General features: G+C 44.9%; 1 protein-coding gene and 1 long non-coding RNA gene across 2 annotated transcripts in view; one reads left to right on the forward strand and one right to left on the reverse strand.

Annotated features, from left to right (window-relative positions):
• Positions 1–9,777: 9,777 nt before the first annotated feature.
• On the reverse strand, positions 9,778–11,425 carry LOC105814962. The gene is made up of 3 exons (XR_001137717.1): positions 11,181–11,425; positions 10,539–10,819; positions 9,778–9,913 (listed from the first exon to the last, which is right to left on the reverse strand). It is a non-coding gene; the product is annotated as an uncharacterized LOC105814962 (long non-coding RNA).
• A 297-nt stretch (positions 11,426–11,722) lies between these two features.
• GLRX5 (glutaredoxin 5) overlaps positions 11,723–17,294 on the forward strand; it is a 9,183-nt gene continuing 3,611 nt past the window's right edge. Inside the window, exon 1 of the mRNA XM_012650085.1 lies at positions 11,723–12,056. Coding sequence (XP_012505539.1) covers positions 11,759–12,056 — 298 coding nt within the window. The 5' untranslated portion in view covers positions 11,723–11,758. The remainder of the gene's footprint in view (positions 12,057–17,294) is intronic.

Here is a 17,294-nt window from a genome sequence, read left to right on the forward strand (position 1 = left end):
GAATTCACACATAGTTGTAAGAAATTATACAGAGAGCTCCTCTATACCCTTTACCCACTTCCCCCTAATGGCAGCATCTTGCAAAACAGTGGGACAATGTTGCGACCGGGATACTGACACTGACACCGACACCTCAGGACACAAAACATTTCCACCAGAAGGGCCCCACAGGTTGTTCTTCCCGCCTGTCCCCATCCCCTCCTTAGTCTCGGTCACCCACTCATCTGTTTTCATTTCTATAATTTCATCATCTCAAGAATGTTCCATTTATATTACATAATTCCATTTCTATAATGGAATCAGACACAATGTAACCCTTTTGGACTGGCTTTTTTCCTCAACGTAGTTCTCTGGAGATCAGTCCGGGTTGTTGCCTGTTACCTAGAGTTTGAGAGTCTTTTTATTGCTGCGTAGTGTCCCACGGTATGGACGTACCACGGTTTGTTTAACCACCCCTTGTTGAAGGGCACCTGGCTTTTTTCTAGTTTTGGGGTATTATGAATAAGCTGCTACAAACATTTTGTACAGGTGTTTGTATCAACCTAACTCTTTGCATCTTAAGTTTCAACTGCTATAGTAGCCACATACACTCCCTCCCCACCAGACTTTTCCTCCTTATTCCTAGTGATGAACACACTCCAAGGATGTTTAAGTGGCCTAATTTCCCAGTAATTTCTCAGGATCGGGTCTCAAGGTGTGAAAATCCAACGAAAGAAAATTACATGGTTCCTGCCATCCAGAAATTTACAGTCTACTGGAAGCAACATTAAGACACAGGAAACACTGACATCATAAAATAACACTGCATGTCATCAAATGCTAGACCGCACAGTACAGAACTGACTCAGAGGAATCTGGAGACGGGAGAGAGGTGTGAAGGCCCGACGTCTGGGGGAAGCTCCTCTGGATAAGGTGGGTTGTGAGATGCATCTTGAATGATGGAGAGTAATAATGATATTTAACATTTATTAAGGGCTACGTGCCAAGCACAGTCCTACGCCTTTACCTATATTACTCATTTAATCCTCATCACCACCCTTCAGGATAGCTACTATTGTCATCCCGTTTTACAAATGAGGAAACAGAGAGGTGATAACTTGCCCATCGTCACACAGCTATCACGTGACTCACCAAGGGTACGAACCCAGGCATCCGACCCCAGCGCCCACACTTTTACTCACTACGAATCTGTCTGTCTGACTGAGAACAATAGCGGAGGACATTTTTCTGGTCATGATTAAATTCCAATGTGTTTCTAGCTTATATTTTCACACAGAGCTATGCTGAGCCCAAAGTGTTAATAATGAGTTCCTTCTGGGTCAAGGTTATTGATGAGAAGTTCAAATAGTTTGCAAAGAAACAAGCACCAGCTTTTAGTAACAGGTGAGAAGTCTGTGTGTGACTTATTTGCTGCCAGAGGAAGAGCACCAGCCTGCGTGTGTGTGTGTGTGTGTGTGTGTGTGTGTGTGTGTGTGTTTATGTGAGTGAGAGAGAGAGAGACACAGAAAGGCTGAACCCTCCAGTTACGTGGATTACCTGCACATGCAGCAAGAAAAACATCAGCGTCCTCAGCTTTATACCATAACACACACAGGCCGGCTGAGCCTATTTCAGATCATGAATGTGGTTTCATTTCAGATAATGAATGTGGTTTCATATTCTCTGAATTGCTACATTCCAGGAAAGCCATGTCCATGCTCAGCTACTCCTTGGTTGCTAGACACATGAGATGAGCGATTATTCTTAACTCACAGCACTCACGGCTGCATGCCCTTCAAGCTCCACCATTTTGGTTTAAACAACAGCGTACTATAAACCTGGCCCGTTTGCTTGTTTTTGTTTTGAATTCTAGATGCAGCCTTGATCCTGCCAGGGTTTCCAGCTGTGGCGTGGGCTGGCAGAGGGAAACGCTCACTAGATCGAGGTCTCCTGACTTGGCGTCTCTCTGCGATGCATTCCCCAGCCATGAGCGGAGATGAGCCGCGTCACCTCCTCACATCTATAAAATGGGGCCAGTTCTGGTTCTGTTTTCTGTAAGAGGTGTCACGAGGCTCACATAGAGTAACGACGATGAAAATGTGCTGCAAACCTGAGGTTCTGCGCAAATGTGTACTACTAGGGTAAATTACATCCTCCACTTGCTGTGCTTTTGAACAAAACTTCATGACAGAAATCAAATCGTGAATGGGCTGTAAGTAGGGAAGACTTTTCCACTGAGGAAAACAAATCTTTCTTCTTTCTGCTCCCTGGAGACACGTTTTTGAAATTTGCTGAAGTGTTCTCTCCTTGCTTTCCACAGGCATGGCTGTTCTGAACACGTGGTAATATCAGAAGCGCCCCGAGATAGGCAGAGTGCCCAGGACGCCAGGAGAGGCTCCAAGCTCAGTCCTGGCAGACGCACAGAGGTGTGGCCTTGGCACCCTAGTTCGGGCAGTGGAACCCATGCAGGACACTTGCGCCATCCCCACCCATGGCCATATGAGCAGATGGTGCTCTGCTCTTTGGGGACACCCACACTTGGGGCCCAGCTTATCCCTTTACCTGAGTAACAGGGGCTCTTCAATTCAAATAGGTTCATGTGTCTGCATAAAACCTGTTCTTTTGGTGACAATTCTTGACAGGCCACGATACTTCCCTAACAGAGAAAGTTGACTTTCACTGTGGTAGCCACAAAACCTTCGAATCTTGCTGCAAACAACTGGCACCGAACACATGCAGAACAGATGCTTTCCAAACAGACTGACGCAAGCCCTCACAACTGCAATAGCCGCAGCAGGGGCTTAAGATTTTAAAGAACTTTAATCCTAAATTTGATCTTTGATGTTGTAGACTTGGTATGCTGAGAGCAATGGCTGGCGCCGCTAACTTCGCCTCCTGGTTAATTGAAAAGCCATATTCGGCAGACAGGAGCAACTCCCCTGAGTAGGCAGGAGAGAAGGTGGGAGTGGTCGATGCCATGGGACCAGCAGCTTCAGCAACCAAGGCTGTTTCGTCAGCCAAATGGAAACGCTTGCTTGTGTCATGATGACTACGGGCAAATTGACTGGCCCCCACCTGCTCACTTCACAAACTGCAGAGATGGCCTAACACAAAGGCTCGCACACAGACAAGAATAATAGCCAGAAGACACTTGGCAAATGCACGGACACAACTCTGTCATGCTGAAGAGCCCCTGAGAGGTTCCGCGAAGCGCCCAAGGTCAGGAAACACAGATCGCCTCGGCCCACACCGTGTTTGCCTCCACTGCCAAGTCCAGGAGACCCTGGCCCTCACCTGGCCGCTCTCTGGCTTCTGACACTGCCGATCACTCCCTCCCTGCTGAAGCTCTTGCTCCCGTTTCTCCCTATGGCCTGTCCTCCCCAGCCACATGCCTTCCCCAGGGTGTGGGGGGGCGTTTCTTCTCTGCCCTCTTCTTTTTCTTGCCCTCCCTGCCCAAATCTCTTTTATCGATAGATCCAGAGCCGTAGAGGCAATAATCTGGATAATCCCCCGCTTTGTTTCAGATATCACCTGGTGATTTAGATGATTCCCAGGTTTCTGTAAACTCAGAATGTCTGAAAGTAATTCATGACTTCACCTTTGCAACCCTCCTTCCTCCTCCCCCCGTGGTCCCTGCATCAGCAGGCAGTAGCCCCCAGCCCCTCCCCACGCAGCCAGCACCAGATGCTGCCAATCCTACCTTCAAGGTATCCAACTCGGCTTGTGTGGCAGCCCTTCCCTGGCACCACCCAGAGACCGGGAATGGTTAAATCTTACAACTCTCTCCCAACTGGCCTCCCTCTGTTAGCTCAGCACCTCCAATCCGTCCTCAACACTCTTGCCAGCGTGACAGCTCAAATACTCTGCAGTTCACTCTCCTTCTGGACCTCTCGCCCAAACGACAAGATCCTAAGGCCCCTCCACCTGACCTCACCCTAGCTATGTCCCCGTCTCTGCATTTCTCAAGAGATGACTTGGCATTCCTCCAGGGAGCACATGGGCCTCTGTGCCTTTCCCCTGGCTGTTTCCTCTTCTCAGAATGTCCCTCCCTTTTCTGTGGAAGCTCTTTACCCTTCGTTCAAGACCCAGTCAAGTGTCCACCCACCATCCTGCTTAGCACGGAGCTTGTCACTGCTCCAGGGCCGAATGTTCCTTCACCTCCTACAGCACCTGTGGTTAATATTGAGTTTCACACAATTTGGGATTTGCTGAGATACTGTCTGTGCTGTTCACCACGTGTTCTTTATTCAAGAATTATGTATTGAGCACATACTAAGTGCCAGGGATGGCGCTAAGGCACCAGTTACAAAAATGAATTCTGCCGAACTAGAAGCTGATGGTCTAGTGTGTGTGTGTGTGTGTGTGTGTGTGTGTGTGTGTGTGTGTGTGTGTGTGTGTGGCGGGGCATAATAAATAAAAGTATGATACATACACTCCCTGAAGGGCTTTTGGTCCCCGACAGCCGTAACGTAGGGCTGGGCAGCGAGGCCAGTGAAGGGGCTGTATTCTTTGATGCCTTGAAGGGCATGTCCTGGATTGAATCGCGCATCAGCACTGGCAGAACCGCTTTGCGGATGGCCCTTTCTGATCTAATACCAGCTGAGCTCTCTCAAGCCCATTCGGTTTACAGTTAGAAATCCTCGGTTTTATGCCATATCATTCAATCCCTCACCACCTAATTAAATTTAGTAAGCATTTCTAAGGTGTTTACCACGGACAAATACGAGATATGTAAGAGTCAGAATAAAACTGTTTATCTGGCATGATGGAGGAAGAAAGCATTCCTTTGAAGTTTATTTTTTAACATAAACCTAACCTTAAACTCTGTGTGTATAATTTTTGCTGGGAAGCTAAATAAACTGTATGTTTCCTTGACTTCTTACCCCGAGTATGTGGAAATAATTTTTTTCGAGGTTACTTGGAAACATTACACAAGGCTCTACCGCACAGGGAATAATCCCTTGTGAAGGTTGTGTGCCCCTTCTTGTATCAAATGTTCTCAGAATTCTGCTTTAAAAAAAAAATTCCAGAATGTCTGCTGCTTATTTTTTAATCTCCTGTTGACCTATCAGTCATTTCTTCTTCCTTCTTTTAGTGTTAGCCTTTTAAATTTACTGCTTCTAATTCGTTGTAGCTATATTAGAAAACTAAGCAAGTCAGCCCTTCCCTAAAATAATAGGCCTTGCGTGAGAACCGAGGGACCCCTCCTAGAAGTGGGCAAACTGATTAAGTCCCAGGCACTGTGTGTAATTACGGGGCGGGCGGCCCTTCCTGGCTCCTGGCTGCCCCAGCTTCCCAAGCAAAACAGCCTAGTGCCCCCTGCCTGCCTTGCCGGGTAGGACAGAGACGCTTTATAAAATGCCCCAAGTTTCTCGACAGAATGATTTTGAAAGATGTATTCTTTTTACTTTCTGAAAAAAAAAAAAAGCGTGTGTTTTAACTCTTCTTACTATTATTCCCAACGAAAGATGTGGTATTTTTGAACACAAGCAAAAATTTCTTCAAGTAAGAGGATAGTATTGGCCCTATACCCAGACAGCCAACAGTATGTGTGAATGATCACAGGGAAGAGATGAACCAAAGGGAATATCACATCAGCTGGACCGACGTGTCCTGTTAGGGCCGCACTGATAAAGCTACATGAAAATGTCAGATCACCGTACATCTGGAGCGGGAAGAAGGTACGCTAATTATGGCGGCTTCTCAAGACTTTTCTTTTTTTAATCACAGGCTTGTTCTCTGAACTTTAAGACTTTTAATACAAAATTCTTTCGGTTACCCAATTTTGCAAGTAAGCCTGTTTCAAAAAAAATTCCCTTTTTCTGTTTTTTTTCTTAAACAGAATATAATTGGTTTATGATATGTCTTTGATTAAAACTCTTTGAAACTCTGGACCACTGAAATTTGATACTAATAATATCTCACTAGGCTACACTTTCAAAAAATATAAAGTTTAGAATTAACAAATAGAATTTTTCTGGCCATCAAAACAGAAAAAATATTATTCAAAATCCTCCATTTTTTTACTGCAAAGAATGTCTCATCCCATTTCTAAGCTGAGCCATCCCTTCCTCACCATGAAACTGGGGCGAATTTCTCTCTCTTTGCTAGATGAATTGTTGAAGAAGGCTGGAGCTTGGATTCTCACAAGAGCAAGACTTAATTTTGAAGGCATGAAATGATTAAGGCTCAAAGGTTGAAGCACAAAGTGAAATTCTGACTCACAGTAAAGAGTATTTATGGCCTTGGCAATACATCTTAGTAATTACTCAAATGAAAACAGTTAAACTTCCTAAATGTTCTTCTGGCTGCAAACTCAGTGACTATCAGAGGCAGATATAAACTTCCGCTAACAGATAAATCTTCCTAACAGGTCTGACACACAACAGCACTGGCTCCTTGCTTTTTATACTCTGTGGTCTTGGGATCTTTTCAGAAGTCTTTAGAATGTAATTAATAATTTGAGTTACAGAAACTATCTGCTGGTAAAAATAGACACACATAAAACAAAACATTAAAATTCATTAAACAGTCAGCTGAGGAAAAGTCAACAATTCTTTCATCACCTTTAATCAAAAGGCTTAACAAGTTTTATGATTACCACTTCGTTCTTAACACCACTTTACAGGAGATTCAGGCTCTTTTCCTAGGAATTAAATAAGGCTCACAATAGAACAAAGGCCAGCAGATGTGACTTTGAAGGCATATAGCCAAGGAGCTCAGTCCTCAATGAGAAAGCAGCATGGGGACGAGAGGACACAACTGTCAGAAGTGAAAGCTATGGCTTAGGGTTTTTAAAATAGGATCTTTGGGTTGAAATCGTTGTCACTGTGATTTTATAAAGCATAAAAATCATCTCTGCATTCACTGTATACACATGCAGAGCTACCAAAGATAGCCGAGATACTTAATTTTCCGTAGGAATTGCTGGCGATGCTATGGTTCAGCAGGAAAACAAAAACTGCACGTGAAGGCAACAAAACTTACAGAGGTACACAAAGTGCTAATGTCTGTCAACAGATGTTATAAATATGAAAGAGAACATAATTTGGAGACCAAAATATCTGATAACTGCTATCCTGGGGTTAATGTAAGGTTCAAATGAACTCATGTATATATAACAGACAAAGGTGGTTTAAAGAATAAAAAAGTACAAGATAATTGCAAGACTATCATTTTGGGGTAAATATAGAGGAGCAGAGGGATAGAGTGCAAATAGACCCCTTGTAACTCTGTAGCCCTCATATAAAGAAATCTTGAAATACGTATAACCTTCAGCAGACAGCACAAATAGTTTTCAAAAATCCATGAGGGGGAAAATAGGAGGTGTGGAAAAATCCGAGGAAAGTCAAAAAGAACTCCTGAGTATTTAGTGATGTTTAGGACTGGAACTCAGGACAGAATCAGGTTCTGTTCCACCATCTGGGCTTTTCATAAATCATCACCTATCTCCCATGGTCTGTTCTAGACTGAACTAACCTCATCTACTGCACACCGTTTCTCTTCACTCACCCAGTACTCTGAGTGCAGGCAAGGAGAGCAGGGCCTGCCTTCCTGCCTCCAGCCTGCCTCCAGCATGTGGGCACCAGCGATTAGCAGAGCTGAGGCCACTCCCATGGCCAGGGAAGTATTAATAAACCAGCTGCCTTGCCAGATAGCGGTAGTCAAAATCCAAAAGGCATTTCTGTCTCTGCATTAGGGATTCAAAAAACTCTCTTGGTGGGCTGGGTTTTGCTTTGCTTTCTCGCACATTATATTATTTTTGGTGTCACCAGGGAATCCAATTGATTCCAGGGCTGCAGTGAAGATCTAAAATTACTGAATAATAGCTAAGAGCACCAGAGAAAGGTTTCAGGTTCCAGCTGAAATCGACGGAACTCTGAGTCCCGGACACTATTTTAGCTCAGGAATGTTTGGTGGCTCGGCCCCTTGTCCACCCAAGCAGCCGCTTTTCTCTTAATATGACACGTGCAGAATACTCTGGCCAGCCCCGACGGAGACACTTCTCTATCACATGCTCTTGTACACAGAAATACACTCTCACTTTCTAAGACCTGGGCACTGCTGAACAAACAAGAACGCAGCGCTGAGGATGAATGGAAAGGGATGGAAACACTGACATGCTGAACGTTCAGGTCAAGCGTTAGCTCAGGCTCAATAATCCCACGCTAGTTCTTCACGTGAGGCTGACAAAGGAAGAACCAATCGATCCCAGATTTGTGAGAATTTTCACTCTGGATTCAATGGTGAATCTGCTTTGGGACAATTTGGTAGGAAAGAGCTTTACCAAATATAGTGACGCCTTATCTATAAATAAGCCCAGGGAAGAAAAAACATTTTTAGGATGCCTGAGTCAGCACATTTACGTGGCATGATTAGTTTGGAATTTAATTGCATTTTGTGACCAAAATCCCAGGATTCTCATAAGTTTCTGTGTACTTCCCATCCCCACCTCCCCATTAATATCCACAGGCAGAGATCACAAACTGACATAGACTATTTGCTTGTGTTCAAAATACTCTAAAATATTTGAGCATAGGTGCAGATTAAAGACAACTGTTTATTTAAGAAGTATATTTTGTCATGTTTTCATTACAGGTTTTCTAAAGAGAAATCTCAAAACTAAAATGCCAAATTATATACAAAAGTTTGATGCTTTGGAAGAAATATTTTAAATACTGTTTTCTTTGCTTCTTAAAATCGTGGATGCTTGGTGCTAATACTCCAAGAGTGGCATTAAACCAAAGGCAGGAAAAAAATCTGCTTAACATATACAATAGACATTTCACTGTATTTTGGGTTGGGTTTTACTAAAAATTTAAATGTATTGTTTCAATTTCTTCACTTTAGATACATGATTTGCTTCCCTGTTCCTGTTCATGCTATCAAAGACGTCCCCTCTCAGCTCCTTCAACGAGCACCAACATGCTTTCTCCTATCCTTAGCATCTCATATACTGTATGTTATATCCTACATAACACAGCAACTCCACTATAATTTTGAAAACCACAGGCTTTATACTCTTCCTGCTCACAGATTACCCTTAATCTTTAATGACAGTTATATTTTCAATTTAATACACACGTAACAACTAAAAAAGACAACTGTGCTTCTGAAGCCAGTATTATACTCTAGGTAAGGGGTGTGACACTCCCCATTACTGTTCTATGTCCCAGGTCCTCAGAATATAAGCTTGCAAATTCTTCTCCCTATTCCAGGCAACACAAAGGCAGATTTAGACGGTTTAGAGTGGGCAATGTGAAAGCTGCCAGAATCAAAATGGAGTCACTTGTATTAAAAGAAAAGTGACAAACAGACCTGGGGAAGGCCATGAAGAGGTCTCCCATGCATAAATGCCTAATAACAAAATCGATCACAAAAGACTCTACAAAAACTGCAAACTTGCACAAAGGCCATCACAACCTTACACAAAAAATATGCCTGCAAGGACATCTGCCCAGCAACTGCCTTTCCAACCTTGGACTGCTGTCACCCTCATTACTGATCCTTGTAGCCAAGGATAATTACCTCAAGACTATTATGTAATCATCCTCATTTTTCCTTCAAAAACCTGTCTTCCTTTACCTCCCTGAATACAAACATAGTTTACTATGGCACACATTCTCCCACTGCAATGCCCTTTTCCTGTATAAATATCATTTTCTTTTGGGGAGCCTGTTTGTTATTAAGGTTGACAGCAAAAAACAACTTAGGTTTTCAGGGACAAATCACCAATATTTACTTAAAGACAAACAAAAAATGTACTACGATATAAGCACGAACAAAATGTGATTTTGGAAAGAATTTAATATATGCTCTCTTGTTAAGTGCACCAGATGCTGGACTTCTGAAACAAGTTATGCTTCAACATAACAGCATTTTCTATATATTTCTGTTCATGATGCTTGTTCCTCTGATTTAGGAATCAATGAATCTGAAAAACAAAAAGATTCTTTAAGCACCTAATCCATTTTCTGTCCCACATTAGAAAATCAACAAGCAACAATAACAATGGGGGGGGGGAAAAAAAGAAAACAAAGAAAAACTCCGGGGAACGGCCCGAAGTTAAAATCAAAAGTTAACCCCCCCCAAGTTCAAGCCAAAACAATAACTGAAACAACCAATCAACGAAAATTGATTTTAAATGCGAGCACTCTCAAAGGATAAATGCTGGTCACCTCCAGCAACGTTTAAAAAAATACTCAAGGTCTCTAAAAGTGATTTGTAGCAGTACTTAGTGTCCAACAGAAACCACTCCATCTGCTAAACAATATCTCGACTGCCAAGCTTCTCTTACTGTTGGTGAATAGATAATGACATGGCACAGTCATTATCACCGTGGCAACAGTACCTAGGAACTATCAGAGGAAAATTGCACATGGAACCGCTGGCGCTTGAGCAGGCATGCCTCAGCTTCCTCTGGGGTATGCTTTTTCTGCAAGTCTGGTGTGCTCCAGGGTAGCACCAACCCTGTGCGGCTCCAAGACTACAGATTACACAGCAATTCCACTGAGTCCTGCTCTCCTCGATTCATTCCTTCCACCAACATGACCACCTACCACGTTCCAAGCACTGTCCTAGGCACTGAGGATACAGCAGTGAATAACGTCGAGTGCCTGGGAGAGACGTCAACAAACAAGCGAGTAAATACAACATATGTCAAACAATGACAACTACAATGGAGAACAGAGCAAGCAACTGGCCTAAGGAAGCTTTCTTTCTCTCCTCTGTACTGCCACACGGGTTTGTATCTGCTTCTCATTTCTCACGCTGATTCCAAGCTTTGGGCATCAGGTCTCCCAGAAGATTCTGCGCCGGTACAGCGCCTCGCAACCAGCACCTGCTTCGGAAACGTTTGTCACTTCTTGGTTCCCCATTCAACAAATCTTTCCTGAGCCTTGGCCCAAGGGCTTCCGTGGGCTGGGAGGCCAATGAGGCTCGAAACCCAGAAGAAATCACACAGGCACGAGCGCTTTACAAGACTTTAAAAGAGAAGTTGTTCTAGAGAGAGAATCCCGCGCCAGAGGCCGGAGCCCCAGGGCCAGGCCAGAGCCTCAGCTCCCACGTGGACGGAGGGGCCGAGGGAGGGTTCAGGAAGCGAGACCACAGTCCCGGCGCCGGAAGCCCCAGGCAGGCCCCAGCTCCCCCCTACGACGGACCACACTCGGCCGCGGCCCTCCGGGGGCACCGGAGACGCTCACCTAGGCTGGCAGAGGGGGACGCCGGCTTGCCCTAGTCCCACCACCTCCCGGAATGCTGGCACCACGCGCCAGCCAACCGGGTTGCCATGGCAATGCAACAGCCGCCGACACCGGAACCGGAACCTTCATCTGGAAGTGACCCCTTCCCGGCGTTCCGCGAAACGGGCGAGAGCCCGCCCAGCGCCTTTTTCAGGCGTCCCGGAGTATCCCAGCTGGCCCCGTCGGCTCTCGAGAGGAAAGTCGTCTTCCCCCTGGTTTTGCCTCTCGTTGCCCTGCGAGCGTGACCCTGATGGACATCCACTTTGTCCAATCAACTGACAAAACAGTTGCCCACAGCCAATTGTAAGGCGATAGGATGCAGCTCAGGCATAAGGACCACCTCCCACCTACTGGGCGGGACGAGCAACATCATTGGTAGAATTGAGTAATTGCGGGCCAGTTTTGTCCAATCACGGAGAGCAGTTCGGGGCCGGTCCAATCAGGGATTCCGGGGGCGGGGCGGGCCGCCCGGGCTGGGGAGGGAGTCGAGTTGCAAGCCGAGGTCTGAGTCGATCGAGGGCTCCGGCGAGCGTTCGGGAATGAGCGGGTCCCTCGGCCGAGCGGCGGCGGCTTTGCTCCGCTGGGGGCGCGGCGCGGGCGGCGCCGGCGGCCTGCGGAGTCCGGGCGTGCGGACGGCGGGTTCGGGCGCTCGCGGCAGCGGTTCGGCGGAGCAGCTGGACGCGCTGGTCAAGAAGGACAAGGTGGTGGTTTTCCTCAAGGGGACGCCGGAGCAGCCCCAATGCGGCTTCAGCAACGCCGTGGTGCAGATCCTGCGGCTGCACGGCGTCCGCGACTACACGGCCTACAACGTACTGGACGACCCCGAGCTCCGACAAGGTCAGGCCTGCCGGCGGGGTTGGAGGTGGCGGGCGGAGGCCGCTGTGCCTGCCAGGGGTCCACCGCCCCCGGGACCGGGAGGGTCGCTGCGCGAGCCTGAGGGGTTTCTCCGCACGGGGCCAATGGTCAGGGGTTCGGCCGCGCCGGGTTGGGGGTTGGGGCTCTATCGATCAGGGTCTGTCTGGGGGTTCCAACGGGATCGGGCCGGGGAGCGGTATTCTGGATCAGAGTCTGGGGTGAAAATCTCAGTCGGGGGTGACTTGAATTAAGTCTTGAGGGTCTGAGGCTTGGTACTGTTGCCGGCTTGGGCAGCGGGGAAAGTTCTAGGGTTCACTGGTCCTTACTTTGAGCTGAAATAGGCGTTTCAGGGTGATTTGTCTTGGGCTGGGTCCGAGGAATGTGATCATCAACCCCCCTCCTCGCTCTGCAGGGCTGGGAAGTGGGGCAAAGAGGGAACTCATAGTAAGTACCTACTGTAAGGTAGGCACTTTTGGGGACACTTTGAGGAGATTGGAAGCCATTGGCCTGTTTCGTGGATAGGCACTGATGCTGTGGACGTTGGGAAGAGGGCGGAGGTTGCCTTTATCTGAGGCTAGTGTGGTCAGAGGCTGGCCTCTGTTGGTTCAAGGCACAGGCTGTCAGGTACCACCCTTTGTATTGCTACAAGAAAAGGGTTGGTGCTACGGTTGATTGGTCTTAGGATCTAGTGCTCTGGGGGGAAAGGCATGACATTTGCTTTTAGGTGCTCAAACCCAGGGGTGACTGTGTGGGGGCTAGGACTTGGAGAGACTTGTGGGCAGAAGCAGCAGCAATGACTCCTGGGCCCCAGGCTAACTCCCTACCTCAATCTTGGAGCCCAGGGGTCAGGGGCCAGGTGCTGCAGAGGGCCTGTGGCTTTTCACTGGCCCCAGGCAAGGAGGGAAGACCCTGACAGCTAATTATCATCATTTCCAGATCTGGATACCTTACATGCATTCTGCTATTTTTATCTGAGTGGGGGAAGAAGAAGAGGCCAGGCACAGGGGCCTGCTCCTTGGCAAGGGTTGGTCAGGGTTGGCAGAGAACTGGGAAGGTTATACCTTGTCCTTTTGGCTTAGGGTACCCCTGCATTCAAGGTAGAGCCTTTAAATGACTGAGTCCCCCGCATGTCCCTAGCCTAGTACTCTTGTTTAGTCACAGTGTGCTAAAAAGAGGTGCCAGGTTCTATGTAGGAATGGACTATTATTCTACATTTGAGATTACTAATCATAGTCATTTCTTACATTGATGAGACAAGCTGGTGTTGTGGAAAAGCTTTGGGTTGGAATCCTCTTCTTTGGCCTACACAAGCCACTTAACTGCATTTTCCTTTTCCATAAAATGAGGATAATGAGATCCAACTTAGCACAATTTTTGTGAGGAAGAAGGTAAAAATGATAGAAAGTGCTTATCGTCTTACCTGGTACAGAAAGCACCCAGATAAATGGTAGCTATTTTATTACTAGCACTTTATGGCTTTCAAATGTGTTTTTTCCCAGGTTATCTAATCCTTAAAAGTTCTTGGTAATAGCTGATCCTATATTTGCTGTAGGTGATAGTTTCAGTGGGTGGAACCTAGGAGGCCTGGGAGGTGGAGTAGTAGAGAAGGCAGGTTAACATTACCACGTATATGTAATATTACCGTGTATTATTCTCATGACCCTTTTGTCTTCCTAGAATTCCACCAGTTGCTAAGCTCTGGGTTTTATCATGTATGGGGGATCTGTAGTCTTCCTTCAGAGGCAGCTTCTCCGCCTAAAAGATAAGAGTAACTGTTCTGTGGTCTTTTAACTGGGACCTTGCAACACATCCCCCTACGTTGCCAATATGGCGTTAGTAAAAAGTTGTGCTGTTATCTTTCTTCTTATAAAGTTTTGAGGGTCTTTGGTTTGGGAATTTATGTTCTCCTCTTTAGTATAACCAGAGCTGGGATATATTGGAATATAGCTAATAAACTGAAAATAGGAGCAGAAGTAAGATTGTGTGCTGATCGCATTTATGTCTCTGTCTTCCAGCTTATACTTCTGGCTTCTGAACTTATGTTCTTAATACAGTGAGACCTATGTTCTTAATACAGGGCAGGGTGGAATAAGCATGTTTCCACATGGGGATTAGTTTAGCTAGGGTACTAAGACTCCTCATCTCTTTGCCCTCTGCACCTTTGAGTTTACCAAGAGAGACTCACAGCCTTTCTGATGCTGCTTTTGTCAGCCAAAGATGTGTCTGTGTACCCTGCCCAGACCCAAGGTCACTGCTAGTAACAGGATCAGAGCTCCTGCAAAGTTGGCCTTTCCTTTTTTCTGGTTCCAGAGAGGGCTGAGCTTTACAAGGGCCCAAGCCTGAGGAAGTTTTGGGAACTGTTTACTAGTTCTAGGCCCTGGGTTCCAAGGAGTGTGATACAGAGAGGTCTTGAAACTGTGACCCAAGGAACAAAGGTGACTGAGGCAGCACTGGGCTCTGGCCTTATTATTCTCCTTTTTATCTGGTGCACACACAGAAAACACACACAAAGAGATTGGGCTCCAATAGCCTGACATCACGGTTTCCTAACCCCGGTCTTAACAAAGAATATCTTTTATATTTAGTTATAAATACAATTGTATAACATGCTCATAGAAGAAACTTGGAAAACACTAGAAAGTATTAAGAAAATGAAAATCACCTGTAATTCCACATAAACCATTATTAACCTTTGAATCTAGTTCCTAATATTTTTTAAAACACGTAATGAGATCATGCTTGTCTATACGTGGTATTTTGCCCTCCTGAGAGCAAGGGACGGGTCTTACACAACAGCCCGTGGTGCCGTGTGTACTCTTGTGCAAAGCAAGCTTTCAATGTATGTTTTAATGAATAAATAAATGCTTCTTTTACTCATCATCATATTGCAAAATCTCTTCCCTGATCTTAAAAAACATTGTAAACACTTGTAAATTTCTGCTGATTTAGATCACCATTGTATTTCTTGCACCTGGAATAGTGTCTGATTGAATGGGGACTCAAATATTTATTGAATAAATAATTATGCTATTGTTGAATGTTTATTAAGCATTTGAAAATATGCTCAACCGTTCCAGTATCAGGAAATCAGTTGGATAACAAATTGTGTGCTGTCGGCACTCAGTTAAGTTCATGGTGAACAGAACCCAAGACCCAGCTTCACTCCTAGGTGTACAGTCTAGAGAGGGGGAGCTGCAGAGGAGAGTAAGGGAGTAGGGGCTGGAGAGTAAGCACATCAGACTTTGTGGGCTGCATGGTCTTTGTTGTATCAACTCTGCTGTTAGAGCCTGAAATCAATTATGGGCAATACATACATGAATGAACGTGGCTAAGTTCCAGTAAAACTTTATTTACAGAAACAGAAAATAGACTGAATTTGGCCTGAAGCCCATAGTTTTTCATCCTGTGGTCCAGAGAGACTGACTCCTGCATATGTGTGTTATTTTATATTTATATAAAGTCTATATTTATATATATAAATAACGGTGTTCATTTCAGCATTGCTTGCAATAATGAGAAACTGACAAAGGGGATCTTGGTCTATTATTAATAGTAGCAAACTGAATAAACTATAGTTTAGTCATATGATAGAAAACTAAATTGTGTTTAAAATGAACTAGGTCTAACATATTTAACATGGCTAAATCTCAAAAATACAATGTTTAGTCAAAAAACAGTTTGCAAAAAGGTAATTATGGCATAATGGCATTTGTGTATATATGTCTAAAAGATGCAAAACAGTCCCACATGCTGCAGACACGTGTGCAGTGCAAGCGCAGCTCATGGTCAGGAGAGACCGATGGCAGCTGCAGGGTGGATACTACCTCGAGTGAGGGACTCAGGTAGCATGTGGATTTTTGTACTTCTAGAAACCTGGATGCAAATGCCGGTTCCACCACATGCTAACAGTGTGACTTTGGGTAAGTCATTTAACCTCTCTGAGCCTCTGTTTCTCATCTGTAAAGCAGGGATAAATATACCTACCTTGTGGGATTTTTGTAAAGATTAAACAAGATTAATTGTATAAAACACTTAAGAGTAGGAAGCTCAGTAATCCTTAGGTCTGTAAATGGTATTTTTGTTCCAGCACGGCATACTCAATTGGTGTTTTTCCTGCATTCTTTCCCTGTGCTTTCTCTGTTACATATTTTTCTGAATAAAGCATTCCTGTGAAGGGTGGGCAGTAGATGACGCTTACATGGAGAGAATGTTCACATTGCACCTGGCGCTACGCTAGGAGCTTAATTCATTTCGCCAATTACATCTGCTTTCATTTTTATAACAAATCTGTGAGGCATAGAAGTGTTATTCCCATTTTATAGATGAAAAAACTGAGGGTAAGAGATTAACAGGTTTATCTGAGGCTACTTTTATGGGCTAGCAGGTCAGGTCTGCTGACCCATATGCCTGCACCTTGCCCACTCTGCCACTGTGCTTTGCTTTTCCTCTAGTGAGGGTCTGCAGGTTTCCATGCTGTCAGCTCAGATGATCTCACACAGTCCTAAAGCCATTCTCCAGGGAAGATGAAGAAAATATGACTCCCGGAGGCGATGTGACTTGCCCAAGGTCACAGAGCCTAGTAAGGAAGAGACAGAGTTGGAATTAATCTGCATCAAACTGCAAAGCTCCTATAATGAAATTCTTCCAGGGAAAAAGGGAAACTATGATTATGGTGCTCTTAGTGTCCAAACCAGGAGCGAAGTCCAGTGCTCTGAAATGTGAAGGATTTTGAAAAGTCCCTTCTGAAAGTTCTGGAAGTGAATTTTCAAGTACATTTTTTCTATTCTTGCTGGCTTGATACTTTGGATTATTAATTTGTTTTTTTTTTTTTTGTGGAGCAATAGATGTGTATGGACTAATTTCATAAGACACCCTCCTAATTCCCAATTCCTAGTGTTTCTGTTTTCACAGTCAACATTTTCTGTCCCAAATTGAATCACTGTCTGTCACATATGAAATATGATTATCAGTAAAATCCATGTTGGGGTATGATTTTCTAATTTTCAAGAGTTGCTCTCTAATTCTGAGTTATTTCAGGTGATATTTGTAAGAACTATCCCTGCATATTGCAGTTTTTAAAAACTAAAGTATAAGAGAAATTAACCACTGGATTCATTTTAATATTCAACTTATGAACAGTGGTCTTTTATTATTAGAAGTTTCTCAGCTGGGTGTGGGGACTCACACCTGTAATCCCAGTACTTCTGAGGTGGAGGATCA

The sequence above is a fragment of the Propithecus coquereli genome, unplaced genomic scaffold, assembly GCF_000956105.1.
Source record: "Propithecus coquereli isolate 6110/MARCELLA unplaced genomic scaffold, Pcoq_1.0 Scaffold310, whole genome shotgun sequence".
NCBI lineage: Eukaryota > Metazoa > Chordata > Mammalia > Primates > Indriidae > Propithecus > Propithecus coquereli.